The sequence below is a fragment of the Idiotropiscis lumnitzeri genome, chromosome 16 (assembly GCF_059441095.1).
Source record: "Idiotropiscis lumnitzeri isolate Australia: NSW breed Sydney's pygmy pipehorse chromosome 16, RoL_Ilum_1.0, whole genome shotgun sequence".
Lineage (NCBI taxonomy): Eukaryota > Metazoa > Chordata > Actinopteri > Syngnathiformes > Syngnathidae > Idiotropiscis > Idiotropiscis lumnitzeri.
Genome location: NC_142406.1, coordinates 13,560,166 through 13,581,945, shown reverse-complemented (window position 1 = coordinate 13,581,945; position 21,780 = coordinate 13,560,166). Strand labels below are relative to the sequence as shown.

The window sequence follows — 21,780 nt, the reverse complement described above, 5'->3', positions numbered from 1 at the left end:
GGACCACTAGAGGGCGCCCGCAGATATACCACAATTAATTGAGCACAATCTGGAGCACTCCAACAGGTGGTAGAACCAAAGTTACAGGAAGTGCTACTGCATAAAGGGATGACAGTCATCTGTGCACACATTGGTAAATGAATGGCATGAAATGTTTGCAAGTGGCTCAGTTAGCATGCTCAACTGCTCCTGGAAACAAAGGCATTGCCGTTACTTTTGATGATTCAGAAGACGCAACAGGTAGGAAAACAAAACAACTTTGACTGCGAAAGACGTGTTCCTCAAGACTTTTTGGTTTATGTAGGAAGTGAAATGCAATGTTTGAAAGTACTTCATATGAACTTTGTGTGATTTATAATTTGAGTATGTCACTTTAAAGTATCGGTACAGGGTATCGATTCAATTTTCCAAAAGCGATTCACCACACAAGACCCCGATTTGTTTCACTTTGCTTTTCGATTCAATCAAGGATTTCACTCAGTTTCAATTTAACTTTTCTATGGAAGGAATTCTCAAAAGAACCAATGCTGCAATTCGTACAAACTGCTTGCTGTAACTAGGTGCAGTTAAAAATATTATTTGCATTAAAAATTACGTCTGCGAGTGTGCCTAATGTTGTGGCGACTGTATATTCTCCAAGAACAAACAATGTAATGTCTTCATACTGTCAATGTATTGCTATTATCACAAAGTCCGGCCTACACAAATGAAATATGTATTTAACAATGTAACCAGTGAAGAGTCACCACTACAAACCTAAATCTACAAAGCTGGCAATCAATATTCTACTCCCAACAGGGAAACCACAGTGGCGCAACACAATCAAATGTTCCACTTGCAAAGCCCTTTTGTTCTCTGCAGCGGCACCGGCGCGTACTAGAGTGGAATAAGACCCCGATCAACCATTAATGGCGCCAATGAATCCCAATCAGCTCATTGGCATTCCTAAGCGAGAGGCCATTCAAGCGGCTGTGGTCGGCGCAGGAAAAAAGGTCACGTTTATTCATACATCTCTCATAACTTCATTTTAGCCACTTGGGTGTGATCACAAAATAATCGAAGCATCAAAGCCGGAGCATTTGAGCAGGTGGAGGCTTCAAAGGAATATGCCCCAAAGTGAACCTATGTGCTTTGAATTGATCCAGCTCTTCAGGGGTCAGTTCGCTCTCCGGAGAGAACAGCATGTCCGAGGCGCCGCCAGCAGAGCCCGTAGAAGCACTCGACTGTCCGAACAAACTTTCCGTAGGTGCCTCGGACCTGAAACCACTTCCAAATGTGACTTTGTTGTTGATGATGATGTTGTTGTTGGCAGTGGAGGAGAAGCTGAAGCCGCTGGCTGAGCCAAAACCCGATGCCGCCGGCTGATTGCTGGATGCAGAACCGAAGGAAAACGATGCAGCCGAAGGGGCAGCAGAACCAAAATCAGATGAAGAGGAGGGGACACCAAACCCAGTTGGGGCTGAGATGGCACTGCCAAAGCCTGGTGGGGATGTTGTCGTTGCTGTAGCGTCAAATCCACCTGCCAGAGCAGCAAAACTGAAAGCGTTTGCTTGGACTGGTGCTGCAGCAAATCCTGATTTGGGGGGGGGGGGGGGGTACATGGAACCATTTTACCATTTTCAGAGTGTCCAAGGTACATGGACACAGAATTCAAATAAAAGACAAAGATTGAAGGCTTGACTGTAGCAATTACCTTTACTGCCCAATCCAAATGAAGATGACCCAAAGCCACTTGACGACACCCGATGCGATGTATTCTTCAGTTCTGCAAGCTACAAAAAAAATATTCATGGAAACTGCAGTTACTGTCCCTTCGAACTTCATCGTGCTACCGAGACTTGAGACACGCAGAAGTCAAGATGCAAATTATGTTTGATGGTTACTGTGTCTATCTCACCAATGCTGCACGAGTGGCTGGATTCATTAGCAGCAGCTCCTGGACTCTGCTTCTCCACTGACTGAGCAAGAGATCGACACCATTCAACTAAAAAAAGGACCAGGAGAACCTCCGTATATACATACTTGCAATAGACAGTTACAGTGAGATAAAAACATGTCACGCACGTAACTCTGCAGGTCTCCAGATGCTTTGGTGGAGTAATATTCCAGTCTTAGCTCCTCTGGAGACAGATCAGTAAAACCTACAAAGGGGAGAAAGAATGTCATCATAAATCACCTTTTTGCTTAAAAAATGGGGGGGGGGGGGGGACAAATCCGTTTGATACAAACCAGATAATTGTGTCTGGAAGCTACTATAACATGAGAAGCCCCATTGGCCCGAATCCTCCCAAGACTTCATGTCTGTCTGAATGAACTCCCTGGATGAATGGGAGACGGACAAGTATGGAATTGATGTATTTAGTTTAATGTCAAAATAAAATTGTGCGCATTTAAGGCAAGTGAATGCATTCGAAAGGACTGCACTTAATAAAAAGCAGACTCACAGTTTCTGTTCATCATCTTCACAAGTTGCTTCTCTTCCTCCTCCCCTTCCTCCTCTCTCAAAGCTATTGTTGCTGCATTCTGAAGAGAAGCTAAAATCTGAGCTCTTCACGTAAGGTTTACCGTACTGAAAAAAACCGCTGGAGGGCTGTTGCTGATTGAAGCCTCCTTTTTGCTGAGAGGGATTCACCCAGACCTTGTTGCCATACCCTGAAACATACACACGCCAAACAAGTCAAAATTGTGGAATCCATGTTGTTATATTCGCCGCAGAATGACTGTTGGCAGCTGACACTCAAATCTCAGCGGGACATATACTGAAAGTGTTTCTTCTTTCTTATCATGTTTTGAGATCCATTTTTTTAAGTTGTCAGTTTCTTTAAGTAAGCTTTCCAGTGATACAGATGACAAAGATTGAGTTATGAAAGGTTTGACAAAAGAGCAATTGGTAGAAAAACTCGTAACTTGATTTGTATTTACCACAGGAGACCGATACAGGACACGATGGGTTTGTTTTTAAACGAGATAGCTTCTCATGTTTATTTGAAATTATACAGAGTGCTATACCTCCACCGCCCTTAGACTGTTGTGGAGGCAAAGAGCGGTTGTAGCTGTTATATCCTCCTCCAAAGCCTCCCCCGGGATGCTCGTTCCAACATTTATCACCGTAACGACAACGGCCCTGAAGAAAAAAGTTACACACGGTCATGTTTTTGGGCTTCGGAGTCGGGAAGGCGAATCGTTTAAGTCTCGCCACTCATAGTCGCACGACGATGACGTTAGTTGTTTCTTCTTCGCGTCCGATAAAGGAAGCATCGACTTGGCGTTTACTATACCCTAACGGACTGTGAGTGAAAGACAACCTAATCGCTATCTACTCGGTGGAGGCGCGTCCGTCGGATGAGAAAGCGGGATTCAATTTCAAACCCCGGCCACAGGGAACCAGCGCCATCGGATTGGGCGACGCGATTACAAAAAACGTACAGCGATATTAAAAAAAACATCACGTCTAAGGTCGCTTAGTCGCTTATTTCCCGCCGAAATAACAGACGATTGGCGCGCTCTCGCCGTTGATTTATTTAAAAAACGACGCCGGGTTCAGGTGTGGCGTCTCATCATTTTCCAACTGCCCTTTTCGCTGTCTCGACGCTGATTTTTTTGCGGGAAGAAAAACATGCCGAGGTCCAACAGGCAGAAGGAGTATAAACCAGGAGACCTGGTCTTCGCCAAAATGAAGGGCTACCCGCACTGGCCCGCCAGGGTAAGCAAGCGCCATTCCACCGCCACGACCACGGTGGAACATGCGAGAATTTTTATTTATTTATTTTTCATTGAATCGAATCTTGTGTGGACGCGAGGCCTGCTAGCTTAGCCTACCGCGCTTTTTGCTTAGCTAGCTTGCTAGTTAGCACACACACGCACACACACACGCATGCGTAGTTATTCGCACAAGTCGTATTTGAAATGCAAGTAGCGTTACATGTTTATGTTTTTAGTGGTCCCAAACGCAACTCGACTAACGCCTTCACCACATAAGCCATTTGTTCAAGATGCAAGACTCCGTCAATCGAGTTGAAGTAGCACCAGCCCCCTTATAAGTACGGTCGAAATCGACATGTTTGTGGTTTGTTGTCATTATGGTGGAGCCGAGAAGTGTTCGTCGGTAACATTGAGTGGAGTGGCTAAGCAGCGAGGTTGACACTTGTTGCAAAAATGAACAGTGGCGGGAATGTTGTTCTCCAAGCTATGGGTCGTGGGTCCATTTTTATGAGGTCAAAGTAAAATGCTGGAAGCGTTTCTATAGATCAGTGGTGCTCAAACTACACATCCACATGATCAACATTAAAATACTCTGGCATGCTAGTAATGAAACTCATATATTTAACAGTGTAATCCATTGAACATGTTGTGCCTAAATTTTGCAAACCAAGTATTGATCTCAATAAAATATGTTGCACATAAGTAATATTCTACCAAATAATTATTTGGATAGTTTTTCTACAGTGTACGTTGCCGTCACAGCAATCCATGGTTTATTCTCTTGTCACTCTAAATTTGGTTCCCGAGGGAGACACGGCATTCTTAAATTTGGGTCTTAAGGTAAAACCCTGGAAAAATGAAAGTGATTAAAAATTTCAAACGCAACCTTATATTGGGTACTCCTTATATTTCTGGGATGCAGCCATACATGTTGTTGTTACCTTTTTAATATTTAAGATTAGTTGTAATATTTTAGAATGGTTTTATACAAATATTTACTGTTGTTATGACTCTACTAAATGTCTTAAGAAATGCGTACTGGCATTTTTCCAATCATCAATTTTAATTTTTTAATGTTATTTTTTTAACATTGAAGGACAATATCTCTGCTCTGTTTGCAGATTGACGAGTTCCCAGAGCGAGCAGTGAAGTCGCCCTCCAACAAGTACCAGGTGTTCTTTTTCGGGACACACGAGACGTAAGTAACAGCGACTCATCTTTGTAGCGGATTTGCATTCGTTGACAACAAGATTGTGCCAAAACAATATGGCGCCATTATTGCGTTGTCCTGGTTACAAAAATGTGAATTGGTGAGGTATTAAAGTTAAAGGGTTTTATAATGGCAGGATACTAATATTTACATGGTTGTTTCATGAGGAAAAACATACAATTGAGAAACAACTCAACCAGTGCGCGTTTTGCTGTGTTCTAAGGAGACATAATGAAGGTTTGACATGGGTGCCTGGTTGTTTCAGGGCATCTCTTGGGGCCAAGGACTTGTTCCCGTACGGTGAGTGGAAAGAGAAGTTCGGAAAGGCCAACAAGAGGAAAGGCTTCGCTGAGGGCCTCTGGGAGATTGAGAACAACCCCACCGTCACGCATGAAGGCTACAAGGTTAGGCGCCGCTCTTTTCCACTTGGCTCGAACGTAATATTCAACTGTTGCAAACGAGCGTAAATATGCTCGTAGTCATCGAAAAAGGACGACGCGTCCGAAGAGGCCGCCGGTTCGGAGAAAGCCGACGCGGAGGGTAGCAGCGACGAGGACGAGGGCGCCCTGGTCATTGACGAGAAGAACGACAGAGGGGGAAGCAAGCGCAAGGCGGACGAGTCTGCGGAGGTGAGTGTCTTGCGCGTACCCATTTCTAACCTGGGAGGCTGTTTGTGCTAGGGGGATCACTGCGCTTACTGCACCAGAAGTCGGTTGTACTACAGAGAATGATTTGTGAGCTTTGAGAGAGGTTATCGATTGTGCGCCCGGCTTTATCAGCTTGTCTACTCTGTCAGGTGTCGCCCAAGCGGACGAAGGACGGCGATGCTGAGGGTGCTTCCGACGGAGACGAAAAGGTTGAGGGCAAGGTGAATGACGTGGCAGCAAGCAAGGCGACCAAGGAAAACACAGCAGCACCGGGAAAGCAAACGGCAGAAAAGGCAAGTTGTTGCACACCACTGCCACGCTCGAGAAAATTATTTTTGCATCTCCATCCCGCCTGATAGATAATTAAGCGCGGCGCAGAACTTTCTGGGTTGGATTAGGAATTTTGTGGTCCTTGCCAATGCACACGTCTGCATTCACAAATACACGCATTTGCGGATATTTTTTTTAACTTGCTTGCTATTGTTGGCTGAAGACACAGTCACTGTTTTTAAAACGCTCGCAGATGCCACATGATGGCGCCAAAGCCCCGTCTAATGGATAATTATGACAACTCAAGTTTTCTATTCCAAAGATGCAGGTAAAAGCTTAGCCATGACAATGTTTTTCTTTCCCCGCAGGCCGTGACAGAGAGTGCTTAACGTCAGCTCCGTGACGCAAGAACCCGTCGATGCTTCTCACCTGGAACGGAAGCGTGGACGCCACGATGTGCAGGAAACCAGAGTTCACAAGATCCATTTAATATTCACAACAACAGCAACAAAAGGCGTTTGTATGGCGAGACAAACAAATGTTCATTTGTCAAATTGGGATATCATATATCCCAATAGTAACAATAATTGGATTTCAAAACCAATTGAGCTGTTTAGGGCTCGTTTATAAATGGGGATTTTGGTGTGTACATATTTTTTATTTCCAAGTGCAATTAAGTAATTACACGGAGTGAATGCCAGGTGTCAAACATAACGACAAACAAAAAGAGGATAACTCAAGATTTGAAAATAGTCTCATTTAGAGATCTCCAATCATGGATATTGTAATACTGTATATGGTTAGAGGAGAAAAAAACATTTTCAGTCATGCTTTCAGCTTTAAATGTAAGTGTTTTGCTGACAGTTGTTCCGCATTAGCTTCTCGGCGTCCTACATTAAAACGCGGATACTTGAGTTTCCATCTCGTTTACGTAATCAGGGGTTCCCGAAGCATTGCCATAATGTTGACATACAACTGTATATAAACGCAAGATGTGCATTTACTACACAACGTCAAGCAAATAGGATATGTATTTCAAATAAAAAACAAAGACTCAAAGACAATAAATAGCCCTCCATTTTGTTCGGGGTAAGCCCTGCCATTCAACACAATCGGCGTTCGTTTTGTGTTCAGGACAGCCTGCCATTCATTGGTCTTGTTCATTGTACGGTGGTATTTGGTTGCTTACTTTTGGTGTTCTTGTACTCACTGAGGGTGCCCATGTGTGAATAATTTATCATCTGATTGTGTATTGATTATATTCTATCTAAATTTCTATATATATTTAGACCCTGTGTCAGAGCGACAATTTTAGCGTTTAATATGTTACTACTTCTGAGGATTGTGTGTCGCAAGCAGAAAGACATTCCCGCATGCTCGGCCATGTTAGCGTAAAGCCCAGTTAAACCATTACAAACGTTGACACTCTTCAAGGTCATCTTAACCACCATTAAATATGATAAGGGGGGGAGGGAGGTCTTGATGTCATTGTGAACATTTGACTGCATTGCGTTCTAACTGTAGCCCGTTTTTTTCCATCTTTCATGCGTACCGTATTTCCTCAAATAGTATACTGTTGGCCAAGTATACGCACCGGAGCATGTAGCGTCTCGAATGTTTTAAGCGGGTTCGTATCAGTGGTGGTTGTTAAAGACTGGAAGCCGTGATGTGGAGCTGGAGACTTTATGACGACTAGCGTTCTGTGTGTTGTGCTGCCATGTTGACATCCCACACTTGGTTAGGAAGGCCAGTTTGCCGCGTTGTCTTTTTTTCTGTAGCTCAAAAGTATACTTTCACTCGACGTAAGTCGTAATAGCCACACAAATGCACCTTCCTCTTTTGCAGTTGAGAAACTAAACGTCGCACCTTGGCCTCTATTTGCAGAAATGCGGTATGCATGCTTACAAGTGTTCAGTTTTTGATAGTTCGGCATCTGTAAAAAGAAAAGACATTTTTTGATCTCCAAAATTGCTGAACTGGAATTTGAGTCTTGCATTTTATATTTTATTTCCCCACTGTACCTACATACAACTCTTATGTTGAACAACATTGTGATGTTCTAAAATAGGAGTGTTTTGTTTTGTTCAATGTGTGACGTCGTCGTTAATCCACGACTCTCTCCTGCAACAAAACCCAGTGAAGAAAAAGAACAAAAAAGGTTTTTTTGAAAAGTGTGCATATAATGTAGTCAAAATGTGACCTTGACACACATCATTAACGTGTTTCTCTCCGCAGTTCAAAGTACGCGGCAAATTGATTTGTTCTCTCAGTGTAATTGTTGCTCTCCGTTTTTTCCCCGTTATTTTAATATGTTGCGCTTAGTTTAATATTGTAGATGCTGGTCCATTTAATAAACATGTTTACTACAAAGAGTCTTCGCTTTGTCTGTCTGACCTGAGTAATTTTTTAAATCATGTGGGGTTGTGCCAAAATTATTGCATGTTTGGCGTTTGGATCGGGCGCATGCGCTGAAGTGATTTCCCTGTCCTGGGGCGATTGCTTCATCACGTCTGGATCCAAATAAATGGTTTTGATGAATTGTACAAAATAAAAAGAAATATCCATTGCAAACACTTCCTAGTTTTGTATTTAAAAAAAAAAGCCCTTTTACAAAGGTGAGTACAGTTCAGGAAATGATTTGGAAAATATATTAATACTTGATTATTGAATACAGTTCATTCTGTCTCCTTTACACCTGATCTCGTTGGTCCTTTACTGGGACAATTAGGTTGTTATTTATCTGACGTGTTTCGGCGACAATCTTCTGAGTGTCACGTGATGTCTTGTGACGAATCTTTCTCTGGGGTTGTTCTACGATATGGGTTTCATATATTAAGACGTTTCGGGGTGAATGAATGGAGTTATGTTAGCTTTGAGTGTGGTCACATCATCCGGGGGTGGGGGTCGTTAAATGACAACCATCATTAACCTACAGGATTTTATTTTGGAAAGAACTCCGTGCATTTTCCACCCTCACGGCAGCGGTGTGCAGCCAGGTCCTCTTGACCATCTCGCCCGCTTTCCGATTAGACGTGGGTTACAGTCCGATAAATACAAGTAATAATTTCGGCTTTGTCCGTAAGTTTTGCTGAATGGTTAAAGACATGGCTTGACGTTCCGAGGAACCTGGTTCGATCCCCTCTCTGTGCTTCAGCTCTAAAATAAACGTAGAGCAAAGCAAGATTCGAACTTGGGTTTTCCGGACAACGAGCACTGTCATTTACCATTTGACCACCATTGTCACATACACAGTGAGCGAATGGTCATACTTATCGACTACTATGCACAATTGCTGTACAGCATCATGGCATCTGATATATAAGGCAAAACGGAACTATGATGTCAGTCGAGGAATAGTCGAGAGGAAATTGTTCTCACTGTAAAACACGGCAATCCTGGTTCGTATCCTGCCAATCGAGGGTCTACAAGTTAGTTTTTTCCATTTTCAGGCTAACGCCACTTCTTTACACACCATGTATTTAAGCAACTCTTTTTTTTTTTTTTAATTTGCGGGGCGCTGACGCGATCAACCGAACACTATTTAAGGCGGAGATAAGTAGCCGCTAATGGTATCTCACCTCTGACCGCCTCAGGTCGTCCTCGTCCACTTGCTGCTTCGCACGGCTCTCCGCAAAATCATCGAAAAACTTGGAAAAGGTGAGCGGTCACTCTAAATAGCCTCTTAAAACGCACCGCTTTTGCTTACTTTGAAGGCAAAGTAGCACTTTTGGCTCACGCCATACGAACGTGCTCAGCTAAAAAACGTTTGCGCGAGCATTGGAAATTTACGTCTTCCACTGCTTGAAATTTCACCAAAACGCATTTTTTTTGGGGTGTACGAGCTGATGTCTGAATTAATTTAAGCGTTTCGTCGTGGTTATGTTTGTACAACAGAAAGGCAGTCAGTTTGGCCCTGAACATTTCCAGCAGCCGGACAAAAGTGCTATTTTCCCCAAAGGTAAGTAGACAAAGCCTAAAAAAATTCACAATGACACCAAGTTACTCAAATATTTTAATGCATGCTTGTTAATGGTCTCATTTTTGTCCACAGGTGCATATCTCCAAATTGTGCCTAAAGTACCCGACTTTCTTAAGATTCAAAGGTAAACAATTTTAATCAAGTATATCTAATTGTTTCAATTGTGTCCACAGGCTTGGATCTTAAACGCAACGGTCAAATTGACTGCAAAATGCAACAAGTCCTGTGTGTTTTTGTACAAACTTTAATTATTAAACAGCCTTAAAAAGAACAAACTGTCTGCACGTTTTTTCTTGCATCCATCTGTAAGTTAACATCTTTAACATAATGGCCCAAATAACCCTTAAATGCGAACTTGACCTCCTGTCTCTTTTTGGGGCATGGCTGCAACATGTCTATCAAATGCCAGGTAGCTAAGCAACTAGCTTGAGTGTCAAAATATTCAAAGTTGAATGTTTGCTTTACCATGGCTTAATGGGCCACCAGGCTGTCGTCGTGCTCTGCTTGCTAGCTGGTAAAAGGCGCACCATGTGTGATCATCAATAAGCAGGTGTGTCAAATCAGGTGCAGAAAGTTTAAAACCTTGCCACAGGTGCTACTCAATCTGCTCGTTACCTGTCGATTAGTAGATCACAGGTGTCAAACTCAAAGTCCGGGGGCCAGATCTGGCTCGCGACCGCATTTTATGTGGCCCGTGAAGGGAAAACTGTGGCATGAGTTTTACTTTCTGGACCTGGATTAGACTCACCTGATTCAGGCAGGAACATGCACACGATAGCAACAAACAAACTAGAGGGGCTAAGTGAAGCAATTATGGGCAGGTCATCCCCACAGGTTGGTTATCGTCTGGAAGGTTGATTCCGTTGATTTCTGTCTGGTTCTATGACTTACTCCACAGCTGGTTGTTCCATGGTTTATCCATCTCAAGGCTGGCATCCTCCTGCAATCTTGTCTGTGCAATTGTGTGTGTGCTCAGGTCTCAATTTGTCATATCTTCACAATGAATTTTTTAATGGCGTCTTAGTGACCCCTCCTGTGCCCAGTTCGTTGTGTCTGCGTAGCAAATGTGCTTTATCCCATGTATTGTGTCTATGATGTGCTGTTTGGGTTATGTTTAACGTCAGTATTTTATTTGCAGACTGAATATGTGTACCTTGTAAATCATGAAAATGCTGTGTGCCGGATCTTAGAGGCCTGAATGTGTTTCACCTTAGTGGTGTTGCGGATGCCTTACCTACTTACTTGAAGCTACCAAATTACTCAAACCGAATTAACTCAATCCAACTGTGGTGTAGAGAGAGCAAGAGGAAACCAGATTCAACACTTAATACAATTTATTACAACCAAATAATTGCTTTATAATCTTCACTTTATATGACCAAATATAGCAACATAAATTTAGTTGGGCGCCCAAATTAGTATTACTGAATGTTCCGGCCAATGTTGCCGCGGTTACTGGTATTGAGGAGGAGAAACTGCTCCACCGTTGGCGAGTGAGCGAGTGCACCTGCTCATCGAACGTCGGGGAGGAGTCCAAATGGCGAGGGTGGGTGGCTGCTGCGATGACGGTGGATCCGGAAGACGCTGCCCAGTCCAATTGATGCTCACAGTCCACCGCTGTTGACTGCGACACACCGCCAATGGCTTCGGGTGTCCTCTCGTCTCCGTCGTGTGAGCCAGCCTAGCTTGCCAACTCACGCTCGATGTCTCGGCCGGCTGCCGTGCTGAGAACGCGCATTCACCTCTTGAAGAGTGTTCTCGGTCTCCTGATTGCGGTCACACGCTCGCCGTGGTCTCACCGACCAACTCATCACTTAAACCCATCCGTGGCGACTTACTCAACTGCTCCGTACTCATAAAAAATGTCTCTCAAAAGTTCAACTCGCCGGGCGCGTAGTAATATTTTTGTGCACTGTACACTCTCGCGTGACATACGCAAAACACAATCACAGTAAACTGCCGCAAAACAAACTAGTGCCTATTTAAACAGGTGAATTAAAGGCAGTAAACGAAATACTGGAAATTATATTAAACTCCCACATATTAAACAAACATGCCCTCTTAATCCCTCACAAATCGCAGACCCTTCAGTACACTATGTCTCGTTGCAAATGTGAATTGTACGATTGAAAATTCTACAGTTAAATACATTTAAACTAAGGAATATAAATTTAGCATATGAGAATAATATAAAAATCAGTAAACAATCACTACGATCAGTCATTACTCTGCGCGGTACTTCTCGTTTAATTTGAACAATGCTTTTTGTTTTATAAATGCTTAACACCTGTAGCAAACGTTAACTACACTTGGAGAAAATGGCTGTTACCCCATTGACAAATGTATAAATATTATTAAAGTATGGATGGTAATATTGCTATTATAAACGAGTCATATCCAAACATATGCACCTGTCATACTTTCATGTAGGACTAAGGAAATTATAATAAATTAACATTTGACTGAAAGTCAGAGGATTTTGACAGTTTCAATATTTTGTGCTTCTCTATCTTTGTGTGTTAACTTCATGGCAGTTGTGCACATTTAATGCATGTTCCCCATTTTAGTTTGTCTAGATCAGAAATTAATACATTGTTGAGATTATTATTTATTGTATTTTCGTACGTCTGAATGTGCTTAAATATTGGGGGTCTCGCTTGAGTCAAGTCAAATTTATTTGTATAGCACTTAATCACAGACAGTCTCAAAGGGCTTTACATATCCGCAATCGACATCCCCTGATCTTAACCCCCAGGAGGGCAAGGAAAAACTCAAAAACCCATTTGGGGAGAAGTGAGAAACCTTGAGAAGGGACCACAGATGGGGGAATCCCCCTTCCAGGATTATCAGGCTGCAATGGATGCCAATTGGGCAACATTTTACGCATAGAATTATGCTATATGATCTAAGTTGAAATATTGAGTCAATCAATGGAAGTGCTGCAGGATGATGACTTCAGTGAAGCGGGTCCTCGCCCAGTTGATCAGAGCCGTAATCTCCATAGCAGCTCCTCCGAGGATGTGGTCAGCCTTTGATCTTGTACCGGTCAGTTGCTGTAGTATCAAAACGGCTACTTCCAAGTGAATCACCATCACCTAATTCCCAAGCTGGGTGACTGTGGGCAGAAAAGAGAACAGAAGTAGTAAGGCCAACAAGTAATTAAACTAAATACTGAAATATGTAAAATAAATCATACAAAGCGCTGCAGGAAGACGACTAAGGTGGAGCAGGTCCCTGCCTGGTTGGTCAATGCTGTAAACTTCGTAGCGGGTCACCATCACCTAATTCCCAAGCCGGGTGACTGGGGGGAGAAAAGAGAACAGTAGTAGAAAGGCCAACAAGTAATTTAAACGCTGAAATATGTAAATAAATAAACCATACAAAGCGCTGCAGGAAGACTACTTCGGTGGAGCAGGTCACTGCCTGGTTGGTCAACGCCGTAAACTTCGTAGCGGGTCACCATCACCTAATTCCCAAGCCGAGAAAAAGAAGGGAAAAAAAATAATAAAGATAAACAGGTCAAGGAATAATCTTATTGGATGCTAGAGTATATAAATAAGTTGATCAGATGACTCACTGCTAGACGATGACTTTGGTGGAGCAGGTCCCGGCCCAGTCCGTCAAGTCCTGAAGCTTTATAGCGGGTCACCATGACCTAATTCCCAAGAAGGGGTCGAGGGGGCAGAAAAGTAAATAGAAGCAGCAGTAAATAGGCCACCATATGTATATATGTATGCGAATATCCCTAGTACCTGTCTGGGTTGCGCACGTCCTGCGGCCATCCCAAGTCCATATTCCAGCGGCAGAAGTGCTGCAGCTGTCCCGAGCTACGGCAATCTACAGTCCTTGGTGCAGGTACTCTTCGGCTGCGGCCGTCTCAAGTCCCTCATACAGCTGCTCTGCTGCAATAGCCGTCCCAATGCCCCGATCTGGCTGATCTGCAGCTAGAGCCATCTGAAGTCCCTGATCAGGCTCCGCTACAGTGAGTGTGATGGCCTCTTCATCCCATTCGTCCTGGATCATTTGTAGGAAAACGTCCACAAGGATCCGAGCTGCCCTCCAAGCAGCCATCTTCCCCTTTGAATTTAGCTAAGTTGGGGATACTTTAGACCTGATGTGTTGCGTTATCTTACAATACTGTTAGCTGTTAACAAAGACTAATCATGAGATGACAAAATATATTGCCAATGAAAAATAAGTTCATAAATAAAATACTTTAATGTAAGCTGCTGTGTAAAAATGAAATCCTAGGTCGCAAGGCTTTTGACATCTGGCGTGTAAGTGACTATTGACAGCCAGAGTTGCTCTAAACGAAAGGTCAAAGATTACATAGGAAATCCTTGGGGTCATTTTTGACCTCACTCGTGGAAGAGTGGAGTAGTGATACAAAAAATATAATTGCTGAAAAATTATGAAAACTTTGAATAAAAATACTAATGGCCCTATATCATAAAAATGATTCATGCGGAAAACCTAGAATATGTCAATATTACGACTTAATTTAAAAGATATTAAAGAATGACTCACCGTGGGTCATTTTTGACCCCACTTACGCATAAGGGTTAAAGCAACAATCCCAAGTTGCTCTTCCAGCGGCGTTCATCCTTCAGGCATCAGAGTAATCTATGCGCGGACATCTTCGTTGAAATGTTCCCAAACTTTCGATGTCCGATGACAGAATTAGCAAACTAATGTTATGGTATCCTGTTCTCTTCTAATTTAATGAAAAAAGTTTGATTTAAAAATACTCACCATAGGTCGTTTTTTACCTCACTTACGCACTTACTAATGAAACCATCCCTAGTTGCTCCTCCGACAGCGTTCATCGGCCAGCCATCCCAAGTTTCTGTTCCAGCGGCACAAGTGCTGCAGCCGTCCCAAGTCCATGTTCCAGCGATGATTTTCTGGAACCATCCCAAGTTGCTCTTCAAGTGGACGTTAATCCTGTGGCCATCCAAAGTCCCTGTTCCGGCGGGGAACGTCCTTCAACCATCCCAAGTCCATGTTCCAGTAGTGCATGTTGGGCAACCACTCCCTGTACCAGCGGCGCACGACATCCTTTGGTCGTCCCTTGTCCAATTTCCAGCAGCGCACGTGCTGCGGATTTTTCAAGTCTCTGATGCGATTCCTCTTCAGCTGCGGCCATCTCAAGTCCCTCTTCCAGCTGCTCTGCTGCAATGGCCGTCCCAAGTCCCTGATCAGGCAGATCGACAGCCGCGGCCATCTCAAGTCCCTGATCAGGCTCTGCTACAGTGCGACCATCTCAAACCCCTGATCTGGCTGTCCTGCAGCAACAACCATCTCCGGTGCACGATCCGGCAACTCTGCAGCATCGGCCGTCTCAAGTCCCTGATCCGGTTCGTCTGCAAATCCAGCCATCTCAAGTGCTCAGTCAGAATCCACTGCAGCTGCAGCCGTCTGAGGTCCCTGATGTGACTACTCTGCAGCGATGGCCACTTCTTGTTCACAGTCCTTCAACACACTTCTTACATGCGTTCCAAGCTTGTGGTGAAGCTCCACTTCTGCTGAGGGCATCCCAAGTCCCTGTCCCACCGACGACAGCTGTCCCAAGTCCATGTTCCAGGGTCACACGTCCTGCAGTCATCCTGAGTCCATGTTCCAGTGGTGCATGTTGTTCACCTATCCCCATTTTCTGTTCCAACGGCACATGTCCTGCAACCATTCCGAGTTCAAGTTCCACCGACGAAAGTCCTAAAGAAGCCTTAAGTCCACGGTCCAGCGATGCATTTAGAGCAACAATCCCAAGTCGTTCTTCCAGCAGCATTCATTCAGCAGCCATCCATAATCCCTTTGTCAGTGATGCAAGTGCTGCAGCCGTCCCATATGCACGTTTCAACGATGACAGTCCGAAAACCGTATACAGTTTATGTTCCAGCGTTGCACATCCGTCGGCCATCCCAAGGCCATGTTCCAGCGGCGCACGTCTTTCCGCAATCCCAAAGTCATGCTCCAGCGGAGCAGGTCCTTCAGCCGTCCCGAGTCCATGTCTCAGCGGCGCACGTCCTGTGGTCGTCCCATGTCCAATTTCCAGCGGTGCACATCCTGCGACCGTCCCAAGTCCGCGGCACAGATCCAGTGGCTGTGACAAGTCTCGGATGCGGTTCCTCTTCAGCTGTGGCCATCTACAGTCCTTGGCGCTGGGACTCTTCAGCTGTGGCCATCTCAAGTCCCTCTTCAAGCTGCTCTGCTGCAATGGCCGTCCCAAGTCCCTGATCAGGCGAATCGACAGCCGCGGCCATCTCAAGTCCAAGATCAGGCTCTGCTACAGTGCGGCCATCTCAAACCCCTGATCTGGCTATCCTGCAGCAACAGCCATCTCCGGTGCACGATCCGGCAACTCTGCAGCAATGGCCTCTTCTTGTTCACAGTCCTTCACCACACATCTTACATGCGTTCCAAGTTTGTGGTGGAGCTCCACTTCTGCTGAGGGCATCCCAAGTCACAGTCCCACCGACGACAGCCGTCCCAAGTCCATGTTCCAGGGTCACGCATCCTGCAGTCATCCTGAGTCCATGCAGTCCATTCAGCTGTCCCGAGTCCATGTCCCAGCGGCGCACGTCCTGCGACCGTCTCTTGTCCAATTTCCAGCGGCGCACATCCTGCGACCGTCCCAAGTCCGTGTCACAGCGACACAGATCCACTGGCTTTGTCAAGTCTTGATTGCGGTTCCTCTTCAGCTGTGGCCATCTACAGTCCTTGGCGCTGGGACTCTTCAGCTATGGCCATCTCAAGTCCCTCTTCAAGCTGCTCTGCTGCAATGGCCGTCCCAAGTCCCTGATCAGGCTCTGCTACAGTGCGGCCATCTCAAACCCCTGATCTGGCTGTCCTGCAGCAACAGCCATCTCCGGTGCACGATCCGGCAACTCTGCAGCATCGGCCGTCCCAAGTCCCTGATCAGGCGAATCGACAGCCGCGGCCATCTCAAGTCCAAGATCAGGCTCTGCTACAGTGCGGCCATCTCAAACCCCTGATCTGGCTATCCTGCAGCAACAGCCATCTCCGGTGCACGATCCGGCAACTCTGCAGCATCGGCCGTCTCAAGTCCCTGATCCGGTTCGTCTGCAAATCCAGCCATCTCAAGTGCTCAGTCAGAATCCACTGCAGCTGCAGCCTTCTGAGGTCCCTGATGTGACTCCTCTGCAGCAATGGCCTCTTCTTGTTCACAGTCCTTCACCACACATCTTCCATGCGTTCCAAGTTTGTGGTGGAGCTCCACTTCTGCTGAGGGCATCCCAAGTCCCAGTCCCACCGACGACAGCCGTCCCAAGTCCATGTTCCAGGGTCACGCATCCTGCAGTCATCCTGAGTCCATGCAGTCCATTCAGCTGTCCCGAGTCCATGTCCCAGCGGCGCACGTCCTGCGACCGTCTCTTGTCCAATTTCCAGCGGCGCACATCCTGCGACCGTCCCAAGTCCGTGTCACAGCGGCACAGATCCACTGGCTTTGTCAAGTCTTGATTGCGGTTCCTCTTCAGCTGTGGCCATCTACAGTCCTTGGCGCTGGGACTCTTCAGCTGTGGCCATCTCAAGTCCCTCTTCAAGCTGCTCTGCTGCAATGGCCGTCCCAAGTCCCTGATCAGGCGTATCGACAGCCGCGGCCATCTCAAGTCCAAGATCAGGCTCTGCTACAGTGCGGCCATCTCAAACCCCTGATCTGGCTATCCTGCAGCAACAGCCATCTCCGGTGCACGATCCGGCAACTCTGCAGCATCGGCCGTCTCAAGTCCCTGATCCGGTTCGTCTGCAAATCCAGCCATCTCAAGTGCTCAGTCAGAATCCACTCCAGCTGCAGCCTTCTGAGGTCCCTGATGTGACTCCTCTGCAGCAATGGCCTCTTCTTGTTCACAGTCCTTCACCACACATCTTACATGCGTTCCAAGTTTGTGGTGGAGCTCCACTTCTGCTGAGGGCATCCCAAGTCCCAGTCCCACCGACGACAGCCGTCCCAAGTACATGTTCCAGGGTCACGCATCCTGCAGTCATCCTGAGTCCATGCAGTCCATTCAGCTGTCCCGAGTCCATGTCCCAGCGGCGCACGTTCTGCGACCGTCCCAAGTCCGTGTCACAGCAGCACAGATCCACTGACTTTGTCAAGTCTTGATTGCGGTTCCTCTTCAGCTGTGGCCATCTACAGTCCTTGGCGCTGGGACTCTTCAGTTGCGGCCATCTCAAGTCCCTCTTCCAGCTGCTCTGCTGCAATGGCCGTTCCAAGTCCCTGATCAGGCTCTGCTACAGCGCGGCCATCTCAAACCCCTGAACCGGCTGTTGCTGCAGGACAGCCAGATCAGGGGTTTGAGATGGCCGCACTGTAGCAGAGCCTGATCAGGGACTTGAGATGGCCGCGGCTCTCGATTCGCCTGATCAGGGACTTGGGATGGCCATTGCAGCAGAGCAGCTTGAAGAGGGACTTGAGATGGCCGCTGCTGAAGAGTCCCAGCGCCAAGGACAGTAGATGGCCACAGCTGAAGAGGAACCGCAATCAAGACTTGACAAAGCCAGTGGATCTGTGCCGCTGTGACACGGACTTGGGACGGTCGCAGGATGTGCGCCGCTGGAAATTGGACAAGAGACGACCACAGGACGTGCGCTGCTGGGACATGGACTCGGGACGGCTGAATGGACTGCATGGACTCAGGATGACTGCAGGATGCGTGACCCTGGAACATGGACTTAGGACGGCTGTCGTCTGTGGGACTGGGACTTGGGATGCCCTCAGCAGAAGTGGAGCTCCACCACAAACTTGGAACGCATGTAAGATGTGTGGTGAAGGACTGTGAACAAGAAGAGGCCATCGCTGCAGAGGAGTCACATCAGGGACCTCAGAAGGCTGCAGCTGCTGAGGTCCCTGATGTGACTCCCCTGCAGCGATGGCCTCTTCTTGTTCACAGTCCTTCACCACACATCTTACATGCGTTCCAAGTTTGTGGTGGAGCTCCACTTCTGCTGAGGGCATCCCAAGTCACAGTCCCACCGACGACAGCCGTCCCAGGTCCATGTTCCAGGGTCACACGTCCGGCAGTCATCCTGAGTCCATGCAGTCCATTCAGCCGTCCCGAGTCCATGTCCCAACGGCGCACGTCCTGTGGTCGTCTCTTGTCCAGTTTCCAGTGGCACACATCCTGCGACCGTCCGAAGTCCGTGTCACAGCGGCACAGATCCACTGGCTTTGTCAAGTCATGATTGCGGTTCCTCTTTAGCTGTGGCCATCTACAGTCCTTGGCGCTGGGACTCTTCAGCAGCGGCCATCTCAAGTCCCTCTTAAAGCTGCTCTGCTGCAATGGCCGTCCCAAGTCCCTGATCAGGCGAATCGACAGCCGCGGCCATCTCAAGTCCCTGATCAGGCTCTGCTACAGTGCGGCCATCTCAAACCCCTGATCTGGCTGTCCTGCAGCAACAGCCATCTCCGGTGCACGATCCGGCAACTCTGCAGCATCGGCCGTCTCAAGTCCCTGATCCGGTTCGTCTGCAAATCCAGCCATCTCAAGTGCTCAGTCAGAATCCACTGCAGCTGCAGCCGTCTGAGGTCCCTGATGTGACTCCTCTGCAGCGATGGCCACTTCTTGTTCACAGTCCTTCAACACACTTCTTACATGCATTCCAAGCTTGTGGTGAAGATCCATTTCTGCTGAGGGCATCCCAAGTCCCTGTCCCACCGACGACAGCTGTCCCAAGTCCATGTTGCAGGGTCACACATCCTGCAGTCATCCTGAGTCCATGCAGTCCATTCAGCCGTCCCGAGTCCATGTCCCCGCGGCGCACGTCCTGTGGTCGTCTCTTGTCCAATTTCCAGCGGCGCACATCCTGCGCCCGTCCCAAGTCCGTGTCACAGAGGCACAGATCCACTGGCTTGGTCAAGTCATGATTGCGGTTCCTCTTCAGCTGTGGCCATCTACAGTCCTTGGCACTGGGACTCATCAGCTGTGGCCTTCTCAAGTCCCTCTTCAAGCTGCTCTGCTGCAATGGCCGTCCCAAGTCCCTGATCAGGCGAATCGACAGCCGCGGCCATCTCAAGTCCCTGATCAGGCTCTGCTACAGTGCGGCCATCTCAAACCCCTGATCTGGCTGTCCTGCAGCAACAGCCATCTCCGGTGCACGATCCGGCAACTCTGCAGCATCGGCCGTCTCAAGTCCCTGATCCGGTTCGTCTGCAAATCCAGCCATCTCAAGTGCTCAGTCAGAATCCACTGCAGCTGCAGCCGTCTGAGGTCCCTGATGTGACTCCCCTGCAGCGATGGCCTCTTCTTGTTCACAGTCCTTCACCACACATCTTACATGCGTTCCAAGTTTGTGGTGGAGCTCCACTTCTGCTGAGGGCATCCCAAGTCACAGTCCCACCGACGACAGCCGTCCCAGGTCCATGTTCCAGGGTCACGCATCCTGCAGTCATCCTGAGTCCATGTTCCAGTGGTGCATGTTGTTCAACTATCCCCAGTTTCTGTTCCAACGGCACATGTCCTGCAACCATTCCAAGTTCAAGATCCACCGACGAAAGTCCTAAAGACGTGTTGAGTCCAGGTTCCAGTGTTGCATTTAGAGCAACAATCCCAAGTCGTTCTTCCAGCAGCATTCATTCAGCAGCCATCCATAATCCCTTTGTCAGTGATGCAAGTGCTGCAGCCGTCCCATATCCACGTGTCAACGACGACAGTCCGAAAACCGTATCCAGTTCATGTTCCAGCGTTGCACATCCGTCGGCCATCCCAAGGCCATGTTCCAGCGGCGCACGTCTTTCCGCAATCCCAAAGTCATGCTCCAGCGGAGCAGGTCCTTCAGCCGTCCCGAGTCCATGTCTCAGCGGCGCACGTCCTGTGGTCGTCCCTTGTCCAATTTCCAGCGGTGCACATCCTGCGACCGTCCCAAGTCCGCGTCACAGCGGCACAGATATAGTGGCTGTGTCAAGTCTCGGATGCGGTTCCTCTTCAGCTGTGGCCATCTTCAGTCCTTGGCGCTGGGACTCTTCAGCTGTGGCCATCTCAAGTCCCTCTTCAAGCTGCTCTGCTGCAATGGCCGTCCCAAGTCCCTGATCAGGCGAATCGACAGCCGCGGCCATCTCAAGTCCAAGATCAGGCTCTGCTACAGTGCGGCCATCTCAAACCCCTGATCTGGCTATCCTGCAGCAACAGCCATCTCCGGTGCACGATCCGGCAACTCCGCAGCATCGGCCGTCTCAAGTCCCTGATCCGGTTCGTCTGCAAATCCAGCCATCTCAAGTGCTCAGTCAGAATCCACTGCAGCTGCAGCCTTCTGAGGTCCCTGATGTGACTCCTCTGCAGCAATGGCCTCTTCTTGTTCACAGTCCTTCACCACACATCTTACATGCGTTCCAAGTTTGTGTTGGACCTCCACTTCTGCTGAGGGCATCCCAAGTCCCAGTCCCACCGACGACAGCTGTCCCAGGTCCATGTTCCAGGGTCACACGTCCGGCAGTCATTCTGAGTCCATGCAGTCCATTCAGCCGTCCCGAGTCCATGTCCCAGCGGGGCACGTCCTGTGGTCGTCCCTTGTCCAATTTCCAGCGGTGCACATCCTGCGACCGTCCCAAGTCCGCGTCACAGCGGCACAGATCCAGTGGCTGTGTCATGTCTCGGATGCGGTTCCTCTTCAGCTGTGGCCATCTACAGTCCTTGGCACTGGGACTCTTCAGCTGTGGCCTTCTCAAGTCCCTCTTCAAGCTGCTCTGCTGCAATGGCCATCCCAAGTCCCTGATCAGGCGAATCGACAGCCGCGGCCATCTCAAGTCCAAGATCAGGCTCTGCTACAGTGCGGCCATCTCAAACCCCTGATCTGGCTATCCTGCAGCAACAGCCATCTCCGGTGCACGATCCGGCAACTCTGCAGCATCGGCCGTCTCAAGTCCCTGATCCGGTTCGTCTGCAAATCCAGCCATCTCAAGTGCTCAGTCAGAATCCACTGCAGCTGCAGCCGTCTGAGGTCCCTGATGTGACTCCTCT

At 47.6% G+C, this 21,780-nt stretch overlaps 3 protein-coding genes and 1 long non-coding RNA gene across 5 annotated transcripts in view; 2 read left to right on the top strand and 2 right to left on the bottom strand.

Moving 5' to 3' along the window:
• Positions 1–981: 981 nt before the first annotated feature.
• nup42 (nucleoporin 42) lies at positions 982–3,823 on the bottom strand. Of its 2 annotated transcripts, none has more exons than XM_088319148.1 (7): positions 3,010–3,823; positions 2,445–2,652; positions 2,230–2,318; positions 2,065–2,141; positions 1,898–1,984; positions 1,694–1,772; positions 982–1,519 (listed from the first exon to the last, which is right to left on the bottom strand). In XM_088319148.1, the coding sequence occupies exons 1-7, from the start codon at positions 3,149–3,151 to the stop codon at positions 1,065–1,067; spliced, it is 1,137 nt and encodes a 378-aa protein (XP_088175274.1). In that variant the 5' UTR covers positions 3,152–3,823; the 3' UTR covers positions 982–1,064. The 2 variants fall into 2 exon arrangements, with proteins under 2 accessions (XP_088175274.1, XP_088175273.1); XM_088319147.1 differs by having other exon boundaries at positions 982–1,573; positions 3,010–3,818.
• LOC148321559 (hepatoma-derived growth factor-like) lies at positions 3,260–7,962 on the top strand. The gene is made up of 6 exons (XM_088319149.1): positions 3,260–3,703; positions 4,824–4,900; positions 5,178–5,316; positions 5,392–5,541; positions 5,709–5,852; positions 6,198–7,962. Exons 1-6 carry the CDS (start codon positions 3,617–3,619, stop codon positions 6,216–6,218), a joined length of 618 nt encoding a protein of 205 aa, XP_088175275.1. The 5' UTR covers positions 3,260–3,616; the 3' UTR covers positions 6,219–7,962.
• LOC148321557 (uncharacterized) overlaps positions 7,716–21,780 on the top strand; it is a 41,116-nt gene continuing 27,051 nt past the window's right edge. Inside the window, exons 1-4 of the mRNA XM_088318303.1 lie at positions 7,716–7,720; positions 9,423–9,486; positions 9,724–9,787; positions 9,881–9,932. Coding sequence (XP_088174429.1) covers positions 7,716–7,720; positions 9,423–9,486; positions 9,724–9,787; positions 9,881–9,932 — 185 coding nt within the window. The remainder of the gene's footprint in view (positions 7,721–9,422; positions 9,487–9,723; positions 9,788–9,880; positions 9,933–21,780) is intronic.
• On the bottom strand, positions 12,267–14,375 carry LOC148321558 (uncharacterized). Its single transcript, XR_015847049.1, has 5 exons — positions 13,561–14,375; positions 13,386–13,463; positions 13,190–13,274; positions 13,005–13,109; positions 12,267–12,923 (listed from the first exon to the last, which is right to left on the bottom strand). It is a non-coding gene; the product is annotated as an uncharacterized LOC148321558 (long non-coding RNA).

What these genes read in the sequence shown, in the direction of transcription:
- LOC148321559 (XM_088319149.1), top strand. Translation starts at nt 3,617, where the DNA reads ATGCCGAGGTCCAACAGGCAGAAGGAGTATAAACCAGGAGACCTGGTC. An exon ending in ACCCGCACTGGCCCGCCAGG is followed by an intron (nt 3,704 to 4,823) that starts GTAAGCAAGCGC and finishes CTCTGTTTGCAG; the next exon opens with ATTGACGAGTTCCCAGAGCG. An exon ending in TTTTTCGGGACACACGAGAC is followed by an intron (nt 4,901 to 5,177) that starts GTAAGTAACAGC and finishes TGGTTGTTTCAG; the next exon opens with GGCATCTCTTGGGGCCAAGG.
- nup42 (XM_088319147.1), bottom strand. Translation starts at nt 3,151, where the DNA reads ATGACCGTGTGTAACTTTTTTCTTCAGGGCCGTTGTCGTTACGGTGAT. An exon ending in CTGGAGACCTGCAGAGTTAC is followed by an intron (nt 1,985 to 2,064) that starts GTGCGTGACATG and finishes TCCTTTTTTTAG; the next exon opens with TTGAATGGTGTCGATCTCTT. An exon ending in ATTTGGATTGGGCAGTAAAG is followed by an intron (nt 1,574 to 1,693) that starts GTAATTGCTACA and finishes CCCCCAAATCAG; the next exon opens with GATTTGCTGCAGCACCAGTC.